The following is a 26719-nucleotide window of genomic DNA, read 5'->3' as shown; positions in this document are numbered from 1 at the left end:
CAATTTCAATGTAGGAATTGATCAGGATATGTAGCTATTAGAAGCACTGTTTTATAAATGCATTAATACCTCTCCTTTAATCTTTATAGCTACTAAAAACAAGAGGCCCAGAGGGCCTGTATCGCTCACCTGAATATTTAAGCAGTCATAGCAAATATTCTCATTAGATATTATATTGTACTACACCTTATCACCACAGTTAGTGCTCTAGTTGAAATCACAACAGAACACAATGAATAAATCTAGCAAATTCGAAAAAACAATATTATGAATCATGGTGTAGCTACTTCAACTAATAATACTTCAAACAAACATGATTTGTACAACAGTAAAATAATATTTAAGTCCATAAATGTACATTTTAAATGGATGAATTATATTTAATTTCATATTCAGACATTAGTAATTTTTATTTGTGCCATTTTATATGTTTTAAGATTGATCTTGATGATCGTCAAAATCGGTTACTCGCATCGCAGTGTATAGAGTGAATTTCTGGCAGCGTATCGAAATGTCGGAAACGGCAGCATCTAAATAATCGTCATTCATGGTGAAATAGACATATACATTATCAACTGTGGCGCAATACACAATACTATTGCATTGCAGATAATCTAATACGACGTGTTACATTTGAAAATATTTAGAAACGACGACAGAGAAATACGACAAAACAGGTGACGTAACGGAGTTCGACGGTCCCTGTCGACGTACATATGCATTCAAAACAGTTGGGAGACAAACACAACGCATATGACAACACATTCTGTATATTATAAGAAAAAAGAAACGATAATACATGTAACTGGAGCGATCTGCCGATCTTGCGACTGGTATCGACTAAAGTTTGCGACTATAGCTATATAGTTAGCAGTTCACTAGATCCATGTCTCGCTGATTCTCGTCGAGTTCTCGCCAGAGTACAGAATGTGCGAACTACACGTTTTTCAAAGGATTGAAAATATTACAATCGCTAATCAACTAACAAATAGCTGTTGAACATTCCATCAAACAAAACAACTACTTGGAATGCAATATATACGTTGCTTAGACTTATAAATAATGTTTTAGATACATGCCAAAATGGCACCTTCTCTTCCCTTACCTCAATCGCGTTGGAACAGAGCATGTGATCAATTTGACTATTCCCTTGAAGCACCGATGCGAGACGGTTAGACTTGCACAAGTCAAAATATAGCATCACAATTCACCCCTACATTTTTAAAGTAGACTTGCCAAGTATTTGATTTGCAGAAGTTCAAATGTGGTTTTAGGGGTAAATTGGTTAACATCCATTTCAATGACACAATTGGGGAAAACAGTTTAAGACAATTGTAAAGATATGTTTATTATAAGGTTATTTTATTTATAGTCAGACTCAGTTCAGTAGGACAAATGGAAAAAACGGTTTAGTGTTACAGAAAATTTAGGTGAGTAGGTTTCATTGGTAACAAAATACAATAACAATAACAGTTACTTAAAAAAACACTTCTGGCATTTAACTACTTCTAAACCAAAGTTTACATTGTAATTCAAGGGAAAATATATCAATTTGATATTACAAAATATTTTAGTCGGTCAACGCCATTCATATGAACAAACTTGGTACCCCTTTATCCCAGCATGCTACGGGCCATATATCATCACCCTATGTCTGTTGGTTATTGAGAAAAAGTTGAAGAAGATTTTAACACATTTGACCCCGGTGACCTTGAAAGTCGGTCAACATCATTTTTATTCGCAAACTTTGTTTGGCTAATTCCAAGGAAGCCACCACCCAAATATGATGTCACAAGGCGTTTGGGTATTTCAGAAGAAGTCGTTTGAAAATTTTGACCCCTGTGACCTTGAAAGTAGGTCAAGGTCATTCATATGTACAAACTTGGTACCCCTTTATCCCAGGATGCTATTGGCCATATATCTTCACCCAATGTCTGTTCGTTACTGAGAAAAAGTTGTTTGAAGATTTTAACACATTTGACCCCTGTGACCTTGAAAGTAGGTCGAGGCCATTTTTGTTCGCAAACTTTGTTCGCCTTATTCCATGGAAGCTACCTACCAATTGTAATGTCTCTAAACCTTTCGGTATTTCAGAAGAAGTCGTTTGAAGGTTTTGAGATATTTGACGTCTATGACCTTTAAAGTAGGTCAAGGTCATTTTTATACGCAAACTTTGTTTGGCTTTTACCAAGGAAGCTACCAGGTAATTCTCATATCTCTAGGCTTTTCTGTATTTCAGAAGATAAGTTTTTTGAAAATGTTGAAATATTTCACCCCTGTGACCTTGAAAGTAGGTCGAGGCCATTTTTGTTCGCAAACTTTGTTCGGCTTATTCCATGGAAGCTACCTACCAATTGTCATGTCTCTAAACCTTTCGGTATTTCAGAAGAAGTGTTTGAAGGTTTTTACATATTTGACCCCTGTGACCTTGAAAGTAGGTCAAATTCTGGGTTTTTTCGCACGCGATGTCGGGCTCCATATAAGGAAGCTACCAGCCAAATATCATGACTCTATGCCATCTGGTTCTTCAGAAGAAGTCGTTTAAAGGAAAGTTGACAGACGCCGGACGGACGGCGCGCCATGGCATAAGCTCAGCTGCCCTTCGGGCAGGTGAGCTAAAAACTGTTTTATAAATACAATGGGGCTGTTCCAGGATTCACTGTTGGGGTGGGAGGCACTTTTACAGAGATCCATAAAATCTGGAGTGATTTAACAAGGTATGGTAGGCAGATATAGATTAAACCCCAACACCCATAATATATTAATATATGTGCCTCCCACCTCCACCATATGATAAATTATGGAACAGCCCTTACCTCTTTTCTAACCTTTATTACATTTCCTATTATTGAATATATTTACTGCTAGCCTCGCAATCATAGAAACTCACATTTTTCACAAGAACACTGACTTTAGATCCATTTGAATTACACCTGGCAGATAAAATTCCATTAAAACCAGGAATGACATCCCCTAAATTCTTTGGTTGGCTCGTTGGCTTCGCTTCTCTGAAAAAGCATACAAAAGGTGAATGCATAACAACATTTCCTATATAGAAACAAATGTATTAGATAACAAACTAGAGTAATGACAGATTATATTACACAGAGAAGCTAGGAAACGTCTTCAGTAACTAGTGACCTTGGCCTTGACCATGGCAAACTGAAACACAAACTTATCTGGGGTATTATCATACATGATAAATTAAGACACAACAGCAACCTTGGACTTGAACCTGGCACTGTGAAGCACAAACTTAATCAAGGTATTCTCAAACTGACATGTATGAATTTTGATCAAAATCTGTTTAGAAGTCAAGTCAAGTAGAATGATGACACTGAATTGGTTGATTTTTTCTATAAATAATGAGTGACAATACCCTTGAACTTCGAACCCTACAGCACAAATGCATCAAGGTATTCTCAAAGTTGATCATTGATCAGAAACTGTTGGAGGAATTAAGCCATCAATTGCAATGTGATGATATCCAATGCGGGGAAAGGGTAGTCATGGGTAACAAATATGGCCGACTCAACCCCCTAAATACGGCGACATTTGTCAAAGTGGAGATTGGTGGGTGAATGAGCAAGGCTTTAAAACACTGAGAAAGAAATTCCCTGTAATTAGGGATTCTGTTTTTTACAAGCCTCAGTTTCAAATCATCAAAAAAATATAATTCTTTCCTTTTCTTTGAGGACTCCATTTTCCATGCTTTATAATAATGTGAAAATGAAACCAAATTCAACTTTACAAGCATGAAATAATACGAGAATAGGTTGACAAAATTAAAATATTTTGTTATGATTTTTAATATATTTTCTGTTTGAAATTCTGTATTCAAAAGTAAGGACTTCAAATTTGTAGACAATGAAGTTTTGATATATCTTTAGATTTTAGAATTCTCATACACATCAAATTGCTTGAAATTTGGTGAGGCTAAGTGAGCCAATCCTAATGAAGTTACCTCCTTGACAAATCATATACACGGACCACTCCGTTGTCTGTGGCTATGACTAGTGATGTACCACAAACATCTAAACTGACAGGCTGCCCCTCAGCGTCCGAGAAGTTGATGACCTGCTTTACTGTACCCTACAACAAAATCATAAATGTCAACTGCAATAGCGTAATGTTTAATAGACCACAATTTAGATCAGAATATGTAATAACAGAAAGAGTCTTTCAAAGTAATCTACTTAGCTTGTCTATGAACAGCATAATACCAAGGATCTTTCAACTTAATATTTAAGGTAGACAGCCCTACCACTTTTCTACAGTACACTGAAAAGTTGTTTTCCTGTCAAATTTATCTTATTTCTACTTATTCATGCAAAGATATTTAAAGATTACTTCGGGATTTAACAACATTTTGAAGTGAAGCCCATGGTAACACAATAATTATGGTATACTGCACACTTTCAGTGGGTGATAAACTAAAGATGTGATGAAGATATCCCCCCAGGTACTTTAAGATAATTTTAACAGTTCAGAAGATTACTTGATATCTATAACTGTCAGAGCGTCATTTCTGAAAATCCAAAAAGTGACCTACCTGGTGGGTGCGAACCTGAACCTTGCCGATTTCTACACAGTAAACATTCTGTTCGTAAAGTCGCACTTCCATTGTCTCCGTAGCAAATGTTCCTGTACAAAAAAAATACAATTTACACAGAACAAATGTATACCTAGGAGAAAAAACAGAAAAATTATGTCCATGATAAAAGCTGTTGTCCGAGACAATTGGACACTTTTATTCATCCATAAAGATTCTGATCTGTAACCAATACATTAAATTTAATTTTTATAAAAAAAATGTAAAAGATTTCTGATATGGTAACACTGTAGGGCCCTTCTCCTTAAGCCCTACATGTGGGTCAGGGTTTCATTTTCATACCATCTAACTGCAGTCACATGATAATATACCTTTCCAAGTTTAAGCTATTATCTGCTTACAAAATACAAAATGAACTCTTAAGTATTATTACTAAATATAACTTAAAGTAAGTTTGACTCCCTCCATAGGGGGGAATGGGTAACCAAGGGGTAATAAAATTCACAAGTTTGATTTAGGATCTTTCCAGAGTGGTCACGAATGTACCAAAGACAGAAGAATAAGCCTTTTTGTAGACATGTACCTGCACCCTTAATGATAGTTCTGTCCTCAGAATATTCATAAGTTATCACTTTTCTGCCATTCCACACTGCTAAAGTATCCTGTAATATAAAAATAAATCTATTATAGATCAATTTAGATTGAGCATTTAATAAAAGATCATTTTATTAATAAGAATCAAAGGTTGTGACCATATTACAATCTAAGTGTTGATATATAAACAGGACGGCTGACTTTACCTTAGTAGTGCAGACACCTTTGACCTGGACCTCTGTTTTGAGGTCATGGTGTGTTCCTGTGGCAAACATCTCCAGGGCAAGGGAACTAGGGCCAAACTGCACCACAGCTGTCTGTCAATACAAATATCAAACCAAATATATTTTACATCATGTATTAAGTGTCCAACAATTCTATTTAAGTAAGCTTGAATGAATATTAAACATAGTTAGTGACGTTTGTTCCTTTGAATGAACATATTCATATTGATTGCAAAATTCTCTTGATGACATTATAAGGACCCCTCAGGGAAATACAAATGTTTTTGATTTTCCATACCCCATAAAATAATATTATAATAATAATAATATATAACATTTGATATAGCGCCCTATCTAGCTAGAATAGTCACTCTAAAACACTTTACAGTACCTAGATATACAATTTATACAATCAATACAATAAGCATATACATTTAATCAATATATTTTTGGAGGAATTTGCAGTAGCTGCCTTATCAGGCGCTAACTACTAGTCCTATGCCCCCTGCCAATATCTCCCTATATGTGTATGCTTGCGTGTGTGCTGGAGTTGTATTGTGTTCTGTTTGTAGTGGGACCATGCTTCCAACGGTATCATTTATAGTGCCACATCATTTGAATGTTACAGCACAGATACCGCAACATCCACGTCAGACCATTTTATACTCCACCATGGTTGTTGGGAGTTGAGAAAATCACTTTCTCTGAATATTCCATGTGTGTTTACCACTCAACCAATCTGCCATAGCATATGTGTATTTTGATGAAATCAAAACTATTTTCCATTATTTGTTTTCCATCCTTAAATCTTTTTCACTCATTTACAAAGTTTATATAACAAAAGTGAATGTTTATTTTATTCGTGACCATTTTTGAACTTGCGAAGCAGTGTCCTATGTAAATGTTTTAATATCGGAAGTTGATGAATTTTAACTTTGGGAGAAAGATATATCTGTTTTCGTGATCCAGCACCTACAATTTTTCAAGTTGCGATCCATTTGTTTTGTGTAACAGTGTTGGCTTCACAATGGAAAAATGTAAATAATTGGGCACTTCATTATCACTACATACGTAATATTGTGTCTGCTGTTGCTCTCTAGTAAAACAGGGTGATCTACAGCTGGGGACACGTGTGTGTAGTAAAGGAGAATTCTGACACCAGTCTTAAGGATTCAAAGGAAAAGACTGACAGAAAACAAAAAAGGGATTACAGATGCTGCACCATGGCATAACCCCAATGGTCCAAGACCAGCTGGGTTAATGGCTGGACATTGTAAAATTTTGAAAAATTAAACTGAACTTTTGTTATTTCAATTATAATAACATTGCAGCAGAAAATACTTGTAAATTGCATGGTCGTTATAAGTTGACATACCTGACCAGAAAAACTCGAGCTCATTGTCTGTTCGTTGAGCATGAACACATTTGCAATGGTATTTACAGCCAATAAGTTCTTCTTTGATCCCCACTGAAAATCACATACAAAAACATTACCTGAATGACTTAAAACTAAGATCATTGTAAAAATGGAATTAAATTAAAATATAACAATAATGCAGTTTTAAAGCTAGGAAAGTACCTAGTAATGTTCTAACAACCTAAATAATATAATACATATAATACTATAAACACAAATGTATAAACATTATTTTGACATTATTTTTCTTTTTATATATAAGGAAATGAAATTTGAAACTGTTTAAATACAAAAAAAAATCTTTCAAACTGTATTAAAATATTTAATCGAGGATAACAAAAAAAACAAGATAAAGAGAGTCAAACAAACTAAAGAATATTATTCAAAAAGAAAATTATCTGAACTAGAAATTGATGATTGTGACAAATGAAAAAAATACAAGATGAACTCACAGACAGTTGTCGGATACTGCCTTCTACAGTAGCTGGTGCCTGAAGCTTCCACTTCTTTTCCCCGTCCACCAGCCGACTACCTAGGGGCGGAGCATACCTCCACAGCGCTATATTCCCAAGGTTAGTGCCTCCAGCAAGTACTCCTGTAATACAAAGACACTTTGGTAACAAAATGTTGTCCACCTGAGAAAGCAAGCTACCAATACCCGTCTGGACCAATAATGACTTCAAATTTCTAGTTACACTGACTTTGACATTCAATCAATTATGCCCAGTATCAAACTTAATATGTCAAATGTACCTGAGAAGTTTATCAAAATCCCTTGTATCTGAAAGTGATTTTGAATCTTCCATGGATATTCGGAGATGGAAAAATCAGATTCCTTCTTCCAAGTCAGTTTTCTACTGACCAACTTTTTTAAAATGCAATATCAACAATATGTAATGTATATTAACTGTTACTGGTATGATCTCAAATTGATTTTTTTACTTGAAATACGTGACAATAACAGGGACTTGATTTATGACTGTTCAGTTTTAACGGAACAAAACCAAAATACTTCTCTTGACATAAAACTTCTGTCCATTGGACCTACCCTTTTCCTCGCAGTAGCTGATACACATGATGTTTTCTGATTTGTCGTAGCTACCATGTCCATCTAATGACAAAATATAGTTTTCTTCGTGGTCTAGATCCCACATCCTACAAAATATAACCATATTTCAATAACCTGCAAGATATTTCTTTATTAATTTGAACAAATATTCTTGACAAAGATTTTTTGGTTAGAATTATGCCTTTTTAATTTTTTCTCAGCATATTTTCAATTATTAAAGAATGATGTGCCTACAACACCTCATTAGAATAACTGCAAAATTCTAGTGTATGTTATTGCAGACTTACCTGACAACACCCTCCCCTGTAGCAGTGGCTACAATACTTTTTCCAGCCCAACAGATAACAGGGTTCTCTCCCCTGCCACTCATCTTCACCTAAAACATAGGGGTTAGTGTTAAAAGTAGTACAGTATCACTGTTAAAAATGTTTTTCTTGGAATATGCTGAGGCCTTACTGGAATGCTTTAATCTTAGGTTAATATCAATATAAAACAAAATTCATATAGATTATTTTGTTGGAACAATTATGTTATTTGGTCCCTTCAGGCATTATGACAAGTTGAGCAAAGCATCCCATTTTCTGTGTGTTATTGTTTAAACACTTACCCTCATCAGCTCCTTAGCATCACCCTCAGGCATTATGGCATGCTGTGTAAGCATCATGTTCTCTGTGACTGTGATCAATACATTCTTTTCTTCATAGTACAGGAACCGAAGGATAGCAGTGTCCACAGAAAATATTTGTGTACACTGACCATTCTCATTTACATAATACACACCGCCTGCAAAATTTATTTCAAATAAAGAAACAAAACAAACTACAGTGTAGTGAAGATGAGAATTCCAAAAACAGCACATTTTATTGAAAATTCAGACAAACATTATTTGGATTAACATTATGTCTTGAACATTTCTGAAGAATGTTTTGGCAGCATGGTTATAGAGGAAATGAAATGTCTCTGATTTTATATATCCAGTGCAACCAAACTAGACGGTCCTACCTGCCTATTGAACAACTGGTATAAATCTTAACCTTTATCAAAAAAAGTATTTACATCCACAGGATACAAAAACAAATTCATATTTCAAAGTAACCACTTTCTAAATTATCAAGTTTTACCAAATAATACAGAAATTGCAAGAAAGTGAATGGGGAGTCCATTTACCTTCGATTTAACCTTTTTCAAACATAATCCATTTCACTATTAATTAGTGGGTCCAACTGTATTTCATTTATTACAATAAATCTACGTACCACTTTCACCACCAACAAAAAAAGTCAACGCTTCTGTTGGACCAAACATGGAAGACATCTTGGAATTGCCTTTGCCTTTGGATTTCCACGTGAAGAGATCTAAAGCTTTCTCGTCCCCGCTGACTGCAGCTCTAGCAAGTGCTGCTATATCACTAACAACAAAATAACTGGCCAAATTAAATCTCAAGACTTCAACAATAAGACCATGTGGTCACTTGGCCTGAATCAATTAAACCACTTTACATCCTATTTCAAAAAGTCAAATTTTTCATGCATAAAATATGTGTATGCATTAGACAATGGGGGTTGTTATGGTGTGCTTTATTTCCCTAGCAATTAAGTGAATAATATTTGTTTTATTAAGCAAAGTTGTCTTTTTGAAGAGGAAATGAGCTGGTACTTTCAGTTCAATTATCTTTCGGATTATAAAAAAAATAAAAATATATTGTTCCCTTACATGTAGATATTTCATCTTTGCCAAAACAGAAATAAAGGACAAATACTCCCTCCTGTTTCCCCTCTTAAATTTAACATCACATACTAACAATTATTTTGTTTCACATATATATCATGGTTCATACAAATACCTTCAATTTTCCCTTCAAGGTATTTATACTGTACTGTAGTGAGTACACTACATACTGTATTTTACAAGATTGTTTTCATGGCAATATTTTTCATGGCAAGATATATTCACAAATTTATTATGACAGCAAATATTTCCAGCATTCATAACGTCACAGACTTATTGTTAGAATTTAATGGATAACCTACTGTTCCGGGTCTGGTGGAGGAATGGGTCTGTACAATATTTTACTAAGAGGTTCCTGGACATGGTGTTGGTGCAATGGGTTCTGCTGTAGCCGACCCTTGCCGTCAGACTTCCACACCATCAGTACACCTGCCTGAAATAGAAATAATCATTTACCACTACAGCAAAAATTGCATTCAACAACCTAAGATAAAGATAAAGGCAATGAAATTAGAAAGAAAGGATATCACTTCCAGTAACATGGTATTAACTTAAAACAAGAGGCACAGAGGGCCTGTACCACTCACCTGGATATTTGAGCAATCACAGGAAAACGTTCTCAATCATAATAATTTTGCAATTATTTCCATATATTCAGTCTCTTTGACTTAGAGTGTTTCAGACTAAATGGAACTTTATGCTATCCAAACATGCTACTGGACAAATATCATCACCCAGAGCCTTCTGGTAATGCAGAAGTTGTTTGAAGGTTTTTTCATAAGTGATCCATTTGACCTTGGAATTAAGTCCAGGTAATTTATTTTAGGGAACTTTATAGCACCCAATGCCAGGTACCTATTGGGCAACAATCATCGCCAAGGGCATCCTGGTTATTCAGCAGAAGTTGCTTGAAGGTTTTTATATATTTGATGCCTGTGCTCTTTAAAGTAAGTCAAGGTAATTTATTTGAAAAATCTTAAAGCACTCCATCCTAGATACCTACTGGCCAAGTATCACCACCATATGTGTCGGAGTTATTCAGAAGAAGTCTCTCAAAAGTTTTAATATACATGTATTAGACCCATGTGACCTTCAACATATGTCAAGGTCATCCAGTTGAGGTAACTTCATAGCACTACATCCCAGGTAACTACTGGCCCAATATCATCACCCTGGGCCTCCTGGTTACCCAGAAGATTTTTTTATAGGTCTTTGCATATTTGACCTGTGACCTTGAAAATAGGTCAAGGTCATTTATTTGACAACAGTTTATAGCACTTCATGCCAGGTGCCTATATACAGCTACTGGCCAAGTAGCATCACATACCTACCAAGTAACCCGATTTTGTTGGGTTACACCCGGGATTTTAGCCCTTCACCCGCTGGGTTACGATTTTGCCCCGGATTTCGTCCATTTCACCTGTTTTGCCCAGAATCTTTTCTTATATTAGAAGTTACCAAAGTCACTCGGAATTCTCTAGACTTTTGCATCCTTTGTCATAAAAAAAAAGATGATCTATTTCCCGTTTCCATTTCTCACAGACAGGTAACTTGTAAGTTGTTTATATACGCACTAGAACTGTTTTTTACAAATGTTTATATAAAGACTGTTGTTACTGAACTTACCGACAAGTAATTAGTGAGGTGTTTTAATGAATAATTGAGTTGTTTTTACAATAGTATTTACGTAGTATAGATTGTATTTTGAAGGTAATTTTGTGTGTCTTCTTGAAGGAAGAATTCGTTATCGGGACTAGGAGATTCTACTCTACGAAATGCTAAAAGAAAAGATAATTGTGCACATGTATATCAAATGTCGTAGGAAAATGAGTTATAGTGGATAAAGTCTGGCGGTCTTGGACCAAACGCTCCATTCTGCACTCTTTGTTAATCACATATTTCAGTTGGATCTGGTGCTAAAAACGACGTTACTTAGACGTCCAATAACACGTACAGGCATTTGATGATTTGTTTCTGTAAATCAAAATGATCCTGACAATAAGAATTCAAACCCTACTCGTATAAAACTGAAATTTTATATGAGTAGTAGTGTGCGACTTCTAATTGTCAGGACCATTTTTATTGACAGAAACAAAATGGTATTTTACATGAGAAGAATGTGACATCTTATTGACAAGTTATTGTCAGGACCATTTTAATTGACATAAAAAATGCCTGTGAATACACAGTATCATATTTATTATTATGAATTAATTTTGTTGTGTTGCTGACAAACTTTTTTATTTTTCAGCTTTGAACCTGGTATTGTGAATGAGGATCAGCTAGATCTGCTGGAAGAATAGTTCAATGAATGTAGAATGTACCTTTTACAACATTGAAATATTAAAGTTCTGATTTAATATCTGCATATACTTTTCTTCTTATATTTGTTGTGAAAAAAAGACATCGCGCGCTATGACCCTCTTTTTTATTTTCAAAAGAGGGTCATCACCCTCTTTCAGTATATCCGGGGTTGGCAGGTATGGCATCACTCTGAGCCTCCTGGTTATTCAGAAGAGTTTGTTTAAAGATATTTATATATTTCACATCATGACACCTGGTTATGGTAATTTATTTGAGGAAAGTTTATAGCAGTCCATCTCAGGTACCTACTGACCAGATATGATTGCTCTAGGTCTCTTGGTTATTCAGAAGAATTTGTTTAAAGGTTTTTAACACATTTAACCCCTGTGACCTTGAAACTAGGTCAAGGTAAATTATTTGACGACTGTTTGTAGCATTGTAGCCCATGTACCTACTAGCCAAATATCATGGCCATAGGACCTGCAGTTCTTAAGAAGTTGTCCAAAGAAAATGTTGACTGACAACACACCATACCATAAGCTTAACTGGCACTTCATTCAAGGTGACACAAAAATACAAAAACTTTCTACTTAAATCAAGTTTTTTCTACAATATGCAGGTCAATAGGTCATTGTACAGAAAACATATTTGTATAGACAATAAACAGGTCAAACCAACTAGAGCACAGGGCGAGTAGATTTTTATGTCAGGGTAACTGAACAATTTCATTATTCACAAGGATAATACAGCTTTAACTATCATTTTTTTTTCAAAATCTGCCTGTGAGTACTCTAACTATCAAAATGTACACACTGCCAACAGGTTAGTATAAAGCTTTTAAAGTCAACCATACACTATAAATACCACACGCCCCTGTTATTGATATTCGCTTTAAACCTCATGTACTGCCATGGTTATCAAAATATTATACTTCACATAGACACCAGCTACAAAGTACTTGTAAGCACAAAATAAAGTTTAAACATAAAATCTTTTATCTCACCTTGTCCCCAGAAGACAGTCGAGAGCCAGAGGAGCTCCAGTGTAAAACTGTGATGGCTGTTTTGTGTAGTGGTAAACCTTCAAATAACTCATGGTCAACTTCATTCCAAACCAGCAGTTCTCCGTTTTCCCAGCCAACTGCAACAATTTTCTTTGTCGGGTGCCATGCCACAGAGGTTGCTTGACCCGCACGATGTAATGGAATATTCAACAATTTCTCACCCTAAAAAATATGAACGGAATAGCGTAATAAAGATTTTCAATTATTTTCATATCTTATTAAAATCATTCTTAGATTTATCTTTTTTTTTCTCCATAAATATCAGCAGTATAACTATGATAAGCTTTATTTTCAATTATAGTATATCAGTTCCATCTTCTTGTAATATGATGCATATGTATGTTATGTAACTGTTCTGTTTCACTGTGTCTTGATAAAGGAACGGATTGTCCAGACTGTTGGAATTACTTCTTTGCCCCATATGATATACATATATATAAATATAACATGATGCCGTTTTATAACTTAAATTCCACACATCTCTTCATTTTGGGTGAAAAATATCCATTGCAATTACATGTTTACCTATATACATATATGCAAAAGACTAAAATGATTATCAGTTCAATTCTTAAATAATACATACACTTATAGAAATACAAACACTGATTTGAAATGCTATATATATATATATATTACCTCTTCCAAAAAAAGATTGACAGTGCCACCATTCTCATCACTGTATGATGTGACGGCGATCATTGGGGCACCACTGAACCATGACGCATCTGTGTTGATCCCAGATCGGTCAGTTTCCAGGCGGTGATCAAAATACACAGCCATGTTGCTGGCACTTTATGTTCACAAAACAGTCAACTGAAAATGTATGTTAATTTGAAACTGAAAGATGCACTTAAAAGTTGAAAAAGACAATGGAGTTGTTTAATGTTGATAAAATGATGTATGTGTTCTGGTAGAAAACTTAAATCTTTTGATTTCTTGTGTAACCTCTTTAGATCTATCAAAATTCTCATGGCTGATTTGCCTGATGCTGACAATCAAAATTTCAAAGTTCGGATCTGGACAAATTATAGCATCTTTAATTTACTTGCACTTCTGAGTTCAACAGGGTCCAATAAATATTCATTTCAACAAATCCATTCTTAATTCAGAAGAAATTTTGGTCAATGTCATTAATATAATAATAATAATGAGGTTTTTTTATCTTTCTAAATGAGAAAGACAATATATCCAAACAAAAAAAGTGAAAGATACCATGTGATGACATAAATGTTACTACATGATCATTGTCATGAAGTTTGAATTATTTAAGAGAGTTGTTCATGCCATATTTCATCAAAGAAAGAGTGCTTTGGAAATGAAGAGGTCGCATTCGGCACAGTTATGTCTGATAAGAAAATATTTCCTTTTTACCCTTGGTTACATAAAAACAGACATCATTAACTTCCGATAAAAATAAAACAGCCTGCCAAACAGCATCTTATGTTATAGTGTAGTGGAACTGGGCTGGGTCGATCGTCGACGACAAGCTTAAGGTAGCTCAATTGGTAGAGCGTCCGTCTAGAGTCTGGAGGGTTTCGGGTTGGAACCCTTGTCTGGCAGTGCATTTTTCTTCTCCTGTTACAGTGGTGCATGTGACCAACCCTTGTCTCAAGCATTTGGTGTATGTTTGGCACGGGGATACCCGAGCCTGGGTTGTAAATAGTTGTGTTTTCGGTGGCGAAGACTTAGAAAAAGGAGGGAGGAATGTAGCAGAACTGGATTGGGTCAATTGTCAGCGACCAGGTAGCTTAATTGGTATAGAGCAACCATCTAGAGTTTGAATGGTCCCAGGTTTGAATTCTGGTCTGGACGTGCATTTTTCTTCCCCTGTTACAATAGGAGTACCATTTGCTTGTGCACATTATATATCACATATTAAGTCCTATAGCCTTCAAAATGTTTTGATTTTCAAACATATTGTAATTACAACTTCTGTGTCTTCCTCAAATTTGCAAAATATTCTTTTTACTTCACAGATACATCTCTTGAAGCAAAAAGCAAACATCCAGTAGAACTGATTTTAGTAGTTGCTGGAGTTAACCCGTTACATTTTATTAAGTCATTAATGCATTTCTGACTAATGTCCAACATATTTGAAATTTAATTGGCCCAAATTGTATCTTTACTTTCTAGGTAACCAAATGAATCGTGAGGACACATAACTAGAACCACCAAACATGTGTACTACAAGTTATCACAGGCGGGGGGGTTGCTTTAGACGCAACTTCGTGTGTTATGTCCTTAAGAAATTATTCGTGATTATTGACAGAAATAGTTCAATAGATTGAATACCTACCATATATACCTATGTAAGCATGACGTTAAAACATGGAATATGTCCTTAAATATATTGTTTCCCTAGATACTGTGATGCTCTCCGGTCTCAAACCATTGCTATGTGCTCCATTTTGAAACTATTTACGCGGTGCATCCTGGGTAAAATCACCAACCAAAACAAAAACAAATATATGTTTACTTCGTTCAAATGTCTTTCTAACGTCTGATTTGCTTTAATTATTATATAGATCGAATCAAATAACAAGAAATCGAGTAAAGAACGAGTAATGATATTAATGATAAAAATATATTAACGGGACATAACTCTTGCAGCAAGCAACAAGAAACGTCGCCGGTCAGACTCTTTAAAAATACTAGATAAAACAAGGGCCTTTCCTTAACGGTCACCTAAGGGTGACAAAGAATAAAATTTAATATAACAAAAGATATCTTTCTGACTGTTGAGGAGTGAACAATTTAACATTCAGCTAGCTAGTTACATTAAAGTCGCATACGTGTTAACATGGAACATTAGCTCTTGGATGAGAGCTGTTATTGCTACAATAACACAACATAAATTAACAATAACATAATGTAATAGTAGTAATAAGTTATAAATATTATAACAGACTTTTTTTTTACATTTACAGAAAAAACACACTGTAGTGTCCCATAGGTTAGATAATTAATTGCACATTTTTTTTAATAATATCACAAGGCTTAGTTGACACTTTGGTCAAGTTATTGATATAAAAAAAAATACGATGAATGTTAAAACGCTATCTCTACACCTGTATAAGTGTTTTATACATCCATGCTAATAATATAGCAAATGGTAAAAATTGACATGATATACACTAACATAGTGCGGATTAAAACAGCATTTCATATGGTAAAGAACTAACAGTTAACATATATAGTATAATGTGATTCATCAAATGAAATATTATATTAATCTCAAAAATTAATATCTGTCTGTTTACCTAAAAATGTTACACCCAATTTTGAGCACTAAACGTGTTAAAACTTCAGCCAGCAGATCTCGAGGTGCTAGCCCGGACTCATCCATATCCCGGACTAGATCATAGTGAACAGCTACAGATGGGTCCACTCCAGGTATGGATCATTATCTTGAATCCCGGAAAAGTGTCTACCTTCCGGAACTCATTTGGGTGAGTGTTCCACACCCTAGCAGCCTCAAAAGTAAAATATATCTGTCCATACTTTAACTGGTCTAACCCTAGGCACATCTGCTACATTCTAGGCTGTCCGATAGATTATAATTTATGGACTTATGTTTATAAGATCATGGATGTTATCAGGTGAAAGTTTGTTCAGAATTTTAAAATGTTCACATCCGAAATCCTTAAGTGTTATTACATGTAAAAAATCTGCGTTTAACAATATTAAAAGTTCAGTAAAAGAGGAGATATATGATCATTGTGGATAAAACGAAGGACACGTACGCTCTTAAATTGTATCTTTTCAAGTTTCTTAATACTCCTCATACAGGTGAAATGCCAAACTAGAGGGCAGTAACTAAAATTTGAGACAATAAAAGTATTACATATCACACTCCTACCTTGTTTCGTTAAAAAAGTGTCCTAAGCGCTTCAGAACAGCTAATTGTCGTGATTTTTTTTTACAAAGTTCAGAGATGTGAAATTCAAAATTTAACATAAGAGTCAAAATGTACTCAAATGAGTTTACTACTGTTTCAGGTTCAAGGTTTACATTTACAATATTAAAAGATTTACAAACATTAACAAATCTCTTTCCAAAGCACAGCTTGAAAGTTTTCAGGATTTGCCCAAACCATTTCATTAAATGTACACAAGCTTTTTCTAGATTTGATTTTAAAACTTGAGGGTCTCTGTATCACTTACAGTGTTGTCATCAGCGTAATTGTATAGTTTTGATGACTTTACATATAAAAACAATGTCATTTACAAAAATGTTAAAATATTCTCTTATCAATTTAGATGATTTTCCATCAACACATAGCTTTATTTACATTGATTGTAGTAATAGCCTTTTCTATAAAAGCTGGTGTTACATGGTTAAAATCAAACTTTGGGTCAGCTGGAACGTGACCTCTGATGTTGTTAAGGATGCCATTCTCACTTGTCTTTGAATCTCCATCGTCACCAATATCAGAGGCCATATTTACATAAAACTTGTTCAAGACATTGCTGACTTCAGTTTGGTCACTTATAATGATCTCATCTTCTTTCAATATAATACTGTGTTAGTTAAATGATAAAATATTAGTGCAATAAAGTAGAATGTTTCCCTAAAGAAGAATAGTTCAACTGCATCACACAATGAGAATGCCAAGTAAGTTAGAATTATATCGCATTGAAAATCAACAAAACATAGTGTTATGGGAGAACGGGACAAGTTAATTCGGCCCATTTTTATTAAAATTGTTTTGGGCAATATGACATTTATTGAAAATATGCATACAAACCATTTGGAAGAGAAATCCCATACCTTTCTTAAAATAATATCAAAAGGGCAAACACGTCCGCGTTTAAAAAAATATTCAACTTGATGGCCGAACATTCCCCGGCCGTCTTGGGCCAAGATCGGACAGGCAGTATGACGTCATAAAGTACGTAACGTCAGATCTTCCCGCCACGGTCACGACTTTCCATGTGCTACCCCGGTATCAGCTAGCGGCCAAACCTGTTTTACATTGATATTCCAGTGAATTCGTATATTATAGCTATGTATACCACCATGTGAAGATGCCAGTGTTACACTTGTGACACAAATAAGTAGCAATTCGGTTTACGGAAACAACGCAAATCCAACAATGAGAGAGGTCATGATTTTCTTAATTTCTACTCTCCAAAATGTATCTTTCTTCCTTATAGTATTTTTATAACTGAGTTTTCACACCATTTTTTCGTGTTAAGTGAACGACTAAGATCCTTAAATGGCAATATTTGCTCAAGTCCCGTGGCCGGACTTACTCCGGGACTGACCTTCCCCAGTCTGCCCTATTCAATAATATGAATTCCGTATATAAACCATCGTTAACATTACTCCCTGACCAGGGGGAAAAGAAGGTAAACGGTTGACCCGGGAATCAATGAAATTCGCTTTTTTTATAAACCACATATCTAGCACTCCGAGTCCCAGGACCTGCTAACTTGTTACAGCTATATTTGGACCTAAGCGGTTTTTTTTGTATCTAAACACCTAAAACGTGTAAAATTACTCTTAAGACTTTAGCTTTGGTCAAAATATAGCTGGAGCAAATTCTCAGGTCCCTGCGCTCTGAATCTGAGGAAGAAGATTATTGAAATGTTAGCCAACTTCAGCCCTTTGTTGGCTTCGCGACTCCCCTAAGTGACCCCCTATGAGCACCTAGGGGTTCTCAATTCTTTAGAATAAAATCTGACCATCATCATCAAAGCATAATTTAAGAAAAGTTGGTGAAAAACCACCTGTAAGTTTCACACTGTATTTTTCATTTCAACAAATTTAATTGATAATAATTAAAGGATTGAACTTTCCGGGTCTGCCACAACATACAATTTTGAATTGCTAAAAGTACTTCTACTAGTAATGTGTAGTACATTGTAAAAATAAATTTCAGAAACTATGTATATTTAGATTAGAATGGTGAATACTTAGATGAAAAATACATTCACTCTATCTAACACACACAAACACTACGGAATTAGGTTAATTACTTTAAGACCTTACTAATCAGTCTTTCTGTGTTTGCGACAATTTTCTCCCACCTCGAGTAACTGGAAATTTCATTTCCAAAGACATTTACATAAAGAAGTATTAATCTTGAAACTTTAACGATTTTTGTCGTTAAATGTACAACTTTCAAAAAAAACATGTCCCTTTGTCTGCTGTATACTTATGTAGTCAATAGGGTTATTAGACATAAAGATCTAATTAATTAAACGTTTAACTATATAAACTACAATATTAACAACTCAACTGACACTTGGCCCTAAATCACTTCCATTGTCGATGGGCCGTAACACAAAATTACAAATTTTTAGTGATCACATGCCAAATAATTGTTTTCTGTATCTATTTTTTATCCCTCTATAAATGTTAAAATTTCCCGTGGGAAATTATTGAAACTAAAATGAGGCTTAGTGACTGTTCTATCATATATAAGAATTTTTGACAGTGGTTTCCTAACATTTTGTAAAGCCACTTCGATTGTGGTATTTTAACTGTATGATGAGTAGGGATAATGTGATATATATGAATAGATTGTCACCTTATGTTCATGGCTGAATGTATAATCATTGTATCTGCCGTAATTGTGTCTTATGTAGTGTTAGTGATGACAGTACTGAAGTAGCGATAAAGCGTGGGCTTTTTAATTTCTCTCTGTACGGTGCAATACGTACATGACAAGTCTGATCCGGTCGATGGGATCAGCCAATGGCACGGGAGTGGCTTATCTTCTACCGGCTCTATTTATAACTATACAAAACTGTAAATGTGTACTGTACCTTACATGGGTGTTTATAACAACGTTCACCACGGTATAGTTTTACTTCCTTAACAATGGAGTGACACAGGAGATGACTTTACACTCAGTCCAGTGTCGTACCTGTGTTTGCCTTTACACTGATTAATAATTCACCACTTGGACATTTACCGGACATCCAAACGTCACCCATTAACAGGTGGCACAGGTTCAACACCAGTTTTGTGACACTGTAGCGAACCCACTACAGTAGTAGGTGTCCAACGTTCCAGAACTGTGTACACGTTTATATTAGCAGAATCCTGTATTAATTAAACAGTCATACGAGTCCCGATTGAACACAAAATGGATGCAAAAAGTGAAGTTAAGGTTAGATTATTGAACAAATTCTGTGAACTTCACAAAGAGGCGAGGAAAAAGGGGTTGGACAAGGAAGTAATTCATGCAATATTCCAAGGTAAAATTGTACGGGTAGAAACCGGAATGGACCCTTGGATGACTAGACTGACATGGTGTCTGGTCATCATGATTGCTCTGCTTGGCACTATTCTGGGCATTCTCGCACACCAATATGATCTGAAAGAGGAGATGACGATGCTGGTGAGAGGCTCGAGGTGTGCCGTAGACAACAACGGATTTATGATGGAAATAGCCAGACCAAAAACAAACTGCCAGATTTGTGAAAATCTACTTTCGGTTCCTATTGAAACCAACATTTCCACCGAGAAGTTTTTACAGAAGTATGCCTACACTGCCGTGCCCGTGCTGGTGAAGGACGCTACCCAGCACTGGACGGCCATGGAAACCTTCAGTTTCAGGTTCTTTAGGGATCTCTACAAATCCATAAACGGGTCTTTAAATGCTGTTGAAGAAGACTGTCAGTTTTTTCCATACAAAACAGAGTTTGAAACTCTAGAAGAAGTTTTGAATATGACAGAAGATCGAGCAGATTTTAGAGATGGAGAAAAGCTGTGGTATGTTGGATGGTGAGTATATTAAGTTATTGACAACTGTTTAAGAGTTAAAAATCCAATAAATGGTACATGTGACCTGCCTTATATTAAAACAGTTTGAGAACGAAAAGGACAACAGATTATTTTTTTGTTTGAGCATAACTATCTGGATTTCCTCGTGTCTCCCATCATGTATTACTGGTGCTCAATGAAATGATAGAGTTATACCGAGGTAAATGTCATGTAATACCCGTGCTCCGTGAAACGATAAAACTATCTCGAGATAAATGGTATGTATTACCCGTGCTCCGTGAAACGATAAAATGATCTCGAGATAAATGTCATGCATTGCTCGTGCTCCGTGAAACGATAAAATAATCTCGAGCTAAATGTCATGCATTGCTCGTGCTCCGTGAAATGATAAATGTATATCGAAATAAATGTCATGTATTTCCCGTGCTCCGTGAAATGATAACATATATCTTGAGATAAACGTCATGTTTTACCCGTGCTCCGTGAAATAATAAAATTATCTCGAGATAAATGCCATGTATTACTTGTGTTCCGTGAAATGATAACATGTATCTGGAGATAAATGTCATGTATTACTCGTGTTCCTTGAAATGATAAATGTATATATCGAGGTAAATGTTATGTGTTGCTCGTGCTCCGCGAAATGATAACATGTATCTTGAGATAAACGTCATGTTTTACCCTTGCTCCGTGAAATAATAAAATTATCTCGAGATAAATGTCATGCATTGCTCGTGCTCCGTGAGACGATAAAATGATCTCGAGTTAATGTCATGTATTACTCGTGCACCGTGAAATGATAAAATTATCTCTAGATAAATGGTATGTATTACCCGTGCTCCGTGAAATGATAAAATTATCTCGAGATAAATGTCATGTATTATTCGTGCTCCGTGAAATGATAAAACTATCTCGAGATAAATGTCATGTATTATTCGTGCTCAATGAAATAATAAATTTATATCGAGATAAAAGTCATGTATTTCCCGTGCTCCGTGAAATGATAAAATTATCTGGAGACTAATGTCATGTATTACCCGTGCTCCGTGAAATGATAAAACTATTTCAAGGTAAATGTCATGCATTGCTCGTGCTCCATGTAATGATAAATTTATATCGAGGTAAATGTCATGTATTTCCCGTGCTCCGTGAAATAATAAAATCATCTGGAGATAAATGTCATGTATTACCCGTGCTCCGTGAAATGATAAATGTATATCGAGCTAAATGTCATGCATTGCTCGTGCTCCGTGTATTATAAATTACATCGAGGTAAATATGTCATGTATTACTCATTAATGCTGCGTGTAATTATAAACTATATCAAGATAAAAATGTCATGTTTTAACGCTCTGTTTCTCTAATGTCATCAATCTTTCCAATGTAATTTGAACAATACAGAATAATGATGATGATGATGATGATGATGATGATGATGAGTATAGTCGGACATGGCGACTATAACTCTACTTAGTGAGAATATTTAAGAGAAGCCTGTTGGATACTCTGTATTGATCGGTGCTGACAGAGTCTGGGGTCAGTTCTAAAGTTTGGTCCACGTCACACTTGGAGTAATTTGATTGTAATCTGATTGGATTTTGACGCTATAGCGTAATGTACGGCATATCCGTTGTACTGTTACTTCCAATTTACTACTCCTTACCACAGAAATCAAATTAATCGGAAAATCAACTTGTGTGAAAGCTAAACATCTTCACACTGGCGTCTAGCTTAATTTGGAAGCATAACCTTGTGACTAAGCTGACGCGTGCCTTCATATTTTGTCCTTTTCCTAGGACTATATGACAGATATGCAGGTATAAGCTACATCGACTCTACTTGAACAATTATACAATGGCGAATATAGTACCTTGTATATCTAATTTTGAATATTAGTAAAACACAGGAGTTTTGGGGAAAATCATCATATTTTTTTAACACAGTAGTTTATAAAGATTAAATGTAAATAAGAAGGGTTTTTTTGTTGAAAAGGTGTATAATACTACTATAAATTTACATTTGCATGGCATTGTCACTATATAGCCTCTTTGAAAGCTGTGTCGTTGATGGGACTTTAATTACAATTGCATCACGAGACACAATTCTTAGCTTATATACAACACTGACCGGAACTACAATATCCAATATAAATAAACATGAAGGCTGCTGAAATATCGCTGGGCATTGTGAGATTTGACAATGTCATTGTGTATGTGCAAAATAAAAAATAAAATAAAAAAAACACCTTTATTACAAAGAAAACAAGACCAAGGTCTCCAATATCGTACAAAATGCACATCGGTTGAAATCACCAATGCCGGCAATGGAAACAATTTTTAACGCTCATGCAATTTATCAGAAATATCGTCTGTTACACTGCACTGATCAATAGGGGTTCGTTACAAATGTCTGAAATACACATTTTCTATAGACCTACGGACACATATGTTACAGACCTACTGATATGAGTCACAGCACACATAAACATTTCAGACATTTGTAACGAACCTGTGCTCCGTCGTAAGATCACTCACTTCAAACGCTATCAGTTTCACGCGTCTCGTATCCACGGTTCCTCAGTTTCTGACGACATGTCAAATAACGAGTCTGTTATAGAATCTACCGACTGTTGTTAGGTTCCCATACAATCAACAAATACATTCACGCCTGGATTCTTCACAAAATGAGCAAAGAGAAAAGTTCGAATTAACTTCCAAAAACAACTCCCTCGTGGAGGGCAAGGTCGGATTTACGGTGTTCACTGTATTTGTCCATGCAAGAATTTGTTCCGGGGAAAAATCGAACTATTGAACGAAATTGTGTGGACTGTCGATAAGGCGGTCATTTTTAATTTTAAATATAAAGTATAAGTTAAAAAAGAACATAAGAGGCAGAGAAAACGTAAATATAAGTATTGAACTGTTTTTGTATGGTATTTATGATATATTTGAATGACACAGCTTTGCAATCAAACAAGCTTGCAAAGCTGTGTCATTCAAGTAGATCATAAATACCATACAAAAACAGTTCAATGCTTAAGTATTTACATTCTGTATGCTTGGACCCATTGGCGAAAATGACATTCATTTTTGCATAACACAGGTGACCTCATCACTGCGTATTGATACACTTTAATGACGTAGCACAGGGCGTTATTGTTACACGTCCGCCGTGAAACAGTCCTAGGTGTAGTTTAGTTATGCTAATATGATTAACACTAAACATGATAGGCTTCATTTTAATTCTCAAATGATCGAGGTGTGTAAGGTACATGATAATAATATCCGATGTGTGCTAGTTCTACAAATTAAATTTGAAAATAGAACTATATTCTGTTTGTTTTGTTGTCATGCTGTTGGTAGGACCCCTACCGGAAGTTTTTTAATTTCCCGCGAAAACACGCTGTTCTCTCTACTGCGTTGCCCCCATGCACAAATATAATTACAATGCCGGAATAATTGTTATTTATGCTTGCATCGCAAAATTCAAAGCACTTAAAAATGTAAATACATTCATGAGGTCATAACAACATTGGCTTTCTGGACATATTTACCAAGAATCGCTAACGCGATTCATGGAATATGTCCAAAAAGACAATGTTGTTATGACCTCATGAATGTTGAAAAAATAACTTTCATTCCTTAAGTAATGTTGCATATATGTGTAAATGATTGAACGTAACGTAACGTAACGTCTACGATGATTGAACGTAACGTAACGTCTACGATGATTGGACGTTACGTAACGTCTACGATGATTGGACGTAACGTAACGTCTACGATGATTGAAGGTAACGTAACGTCTACGATGATTGGACGTAATTTGTTCATAGTAATGCGATGGTACTAGTATATATACCACACCAAACGATGATTACCGACCCAATGCCAAATACCATCTTGGTAAGTGATTGGCCTGTCAGCCAATCAAATGGACAGATTTCTTTTTGGACTTGTCGTTGTATTTTAGAAGCGGGAGAGGGCCTTGTAAGTTATGAAAACTTGGGCACAATCCCTTTGAGACTGTTTAATATCAATAAAATATGTTATGAATGAACTTTTTGAACCAAATCCTGTATATATAGTATCAAAGAGCGCAGTCTAGTGTAGAGAAATGGTACTAAGGCAGGTAGTGCAGACTAAGTGGGTCACTTAAACGTTTCACCTCATGATAAGACAGAGAACCGAGTCGGCCACTTAGGTGCTTCACCAAAAGACAGGACCTAGGGATGAGACTGCCAGTTGTTTTCACAGCGAGTCAGGACAGCAAATGTCGACGGTCTTGTTGTTCTCCACAAAACAGGGCCGAGAGCAAAACGACCAGATGTGTTCAGACAGGACAGACGGTTGTGACGGCAAGTGTTTTATTATAACAAAGAACTGAGGACCTTGGCGGCAAGGTGTGTCATCACACCAAACAAAGATCCGTTCTATGGGAAAATTTCTAGATCAATATTGCTTGCCTAAGATTGTGACAAAGCGCATTCTAACTTTTTACAACGATTTGATTACGCTCTGACATACACTGGCTCTGATAACGCATATATTCAATAGGTGCAATCTGACGTAAACCTCTATATATTATTTGTACATTCTAGAAACACAAAGTTCTTTATGACCTTATACCGGGGGATTCAAACACACATCGCAGTGGCGAATCCAGCTTAGTATTTTGCATTTCCCTCTCGTTGATTATGGGAATTGGAGGAAGGAAAACATATCTAAATACGACATTTAATACAGCGTCATATCTGAGAAGAAGTCACTCTAAGACGCTTAATAATGCATACATATCTGTAGATACATACTGTAATCGTGTATTCATAAATATGGAGACATCACAGGATCTACCTTATCAGGCGCTCACTGCTGGTCATAAGCCGCCACGCCAGTACCTCCACATGTGTGCTGACTGCTTGTGTGCTGTGTATCATTGTGATGGACCGTGCATTCCTCGGTATCGTATTCAATGGCATCACCTCACTTGAATGATAAAGTAATAACGCGTAGACTAAACCACGGACAGTTTCTACTCCCCATGGTTTATTGGAGTTCTGCGAGGAAGAAAATATGTCCTTTATGGAAATACTCCTCCTCTCCTGGCCCTATGTTTATGATATATGCGATTGAAAATGTCCCTCGAGGTGTATTTTTTCCGCCATTTCCCCGTGAACTGAATACTAGGTCACGTAATTCCCACTATTGTTAAATATGAAGGTAAACTTGAGTGCAAAGGTAAGAGACAATTGCTATTTTTATTCATTGGTGATTAAGCTCCCTTGCCTTCTTCCTCAACAAATCTAAAAGCAACAACATCCGACATTGAATCTCAGTAAGAACTGGACTGATCATTGCTAGGGATAAAATTGATAGTTAAGTCTTCTTTCATTTTCAATGAGATGATGATAACGACCATAAAACTGGTCCATTGTCTTCATCAACGTGCATCTTTGGAAACCTTGTGTTGTTTGTCCGTCAGCAGTCAACATCTATCAGGAATGACATGCTGAAGCAATGGTGTTACTACCAACAAAGGGAAAGCTCACGATAGGAGAAATGACAAACGTCCCGTTTAGCCTATAACTTAAATCATGGCCTATCCATTACAATATCTTTCTTTGTTGGTTCACCCTTAAGTCATGGTCTATCCATTACAATCTCTTACCCTGTTGGTTCACCCTAGGTCATGGCCTATCCATTGCCATCTCTTACCCTGTTGGTTCACCCTTAGGTCATGACCTATCCATTACAATCCCTCTCTGTTGGTTCACCCTTAAGTCATGACCTATCCATTACAATCTTTTACTCTGTTGGTTCACCCTTAGGTCATGGCCTATTCACTACAATACCTTTCTATGTTGGTTCACCCTTAAGTCAAGGCCTATCCATTACAATCTCTTTCTCTGTTGGTTCACCCTTAATTCATTGCCAATCCATTACCATCTCTTACTCTGTTGGTTCACCCTTAGGTCATGACCTATACATTGCCATCTCTTTCCCTGTTGGTTCACCCTTAGGTCATGGCCTAT

At 35.7% G+C, this 26719-nt stretch overlaps 2 protein-coding genes across 2 annotated transcripts in view; one reads left to right on the top strand and one right to left on the bottom strand.

Moving 5' to 3' along the window:
* Positions 1–15363, bottom strand: part of LOC110463037 (intraflagellar transport protein 140 homolog) — a 36127-nt gene extending 20764 nt beyond the window's left edge. Inside the window, exons 1-15 of the mRNA XM_021517370.1 lie at positions 15251–15363; positions 13591–13767; positions 12892–13113; positions 9887–10017; positions 9113–9264; positions 8464–8639; positions 8144–8232; positions 7836–7942; positions 7240–7382; positions 6746–6838; positions 5353–5463; positions 5136–5214; positions 4553–4644; positions 3965–4092; positions 2891–3008 (exon numbers count right to left, since the gene is read on the bottom strand). Of these exons, the coding sequence (XP_021373045.1) occupies positions 2891–3008; positions 3965–4092; positions 4553–4644; positions 5136–5214; positions 5353–5463; positions 6746–6838; positions 7240–7382; positions 7836–7942; positions 8144–8232; positions 8464–8639; positions 9113–9264; positions 9887–10017; positions 12892–13113; positions 13591–13734 (1785 nt within the window). The 5' untranslated portion in view covers positions 13735–13767; positions 15251–15363. The remainder of the gene's footprint in view (positions 1–2890; positions 3009–3964; positions 4093–4552; positions 4645–5135; positions 5215–5352; positions 5464–6745; positions 6839–7239; positions 7383–7835; positions 7943–8143; positions 8233–8463; positions 8640–9112; positions 9265–9886; positions 10018–12891; positions 13114–13590; positions 13768–15250) is intronic.
* Positions 15364–19680: 4317 nt separating this feature from the next.
* The window catches only part of LOC110463038 (bifunctional arginine demethylase and lysyl-hydroxylase JMJD6-like), a 29550-nt gene continuing 22511 nt past the window's right edge, over positions 19681–26719 (top strand). The window contains exon 1 of the mRNA XM_021517371.1: positions 19681–20691. Coding sequence (XP_021373046.1) covers positions 20051–20691 — 641 coding nt within the window. The 5' untranslated portion in view covers positions 19681–20050. The remainder of the gene's footprint in view (positions 20692–26719) is intronic.

The sequence above is a fragment of the Mizuhopecten yessoensis genome, unplaced genomic scaffold (assembly GCF_002113885.1).
Source record: "Mizuhopecten yessoensis strain PY_sf001 unplaced genomic scaffold, ASM211388v2 scaffold10859, whole genome shotgun sequence".
In the NCBI taxonomy this organism is placed as follows: domain Eukaryota; kingdom Metazoa; phylum Mollusca; class Bivalvia; order Pectinida; family Pectinidae; genus Mizuhopecten; species Mizuhopecten yessoensis.
The sequence above is the reverse complement of the archived record's forward strand: the minus strand, read 5'-3'. Positions and strand labels throughout refer to the sequence as shown.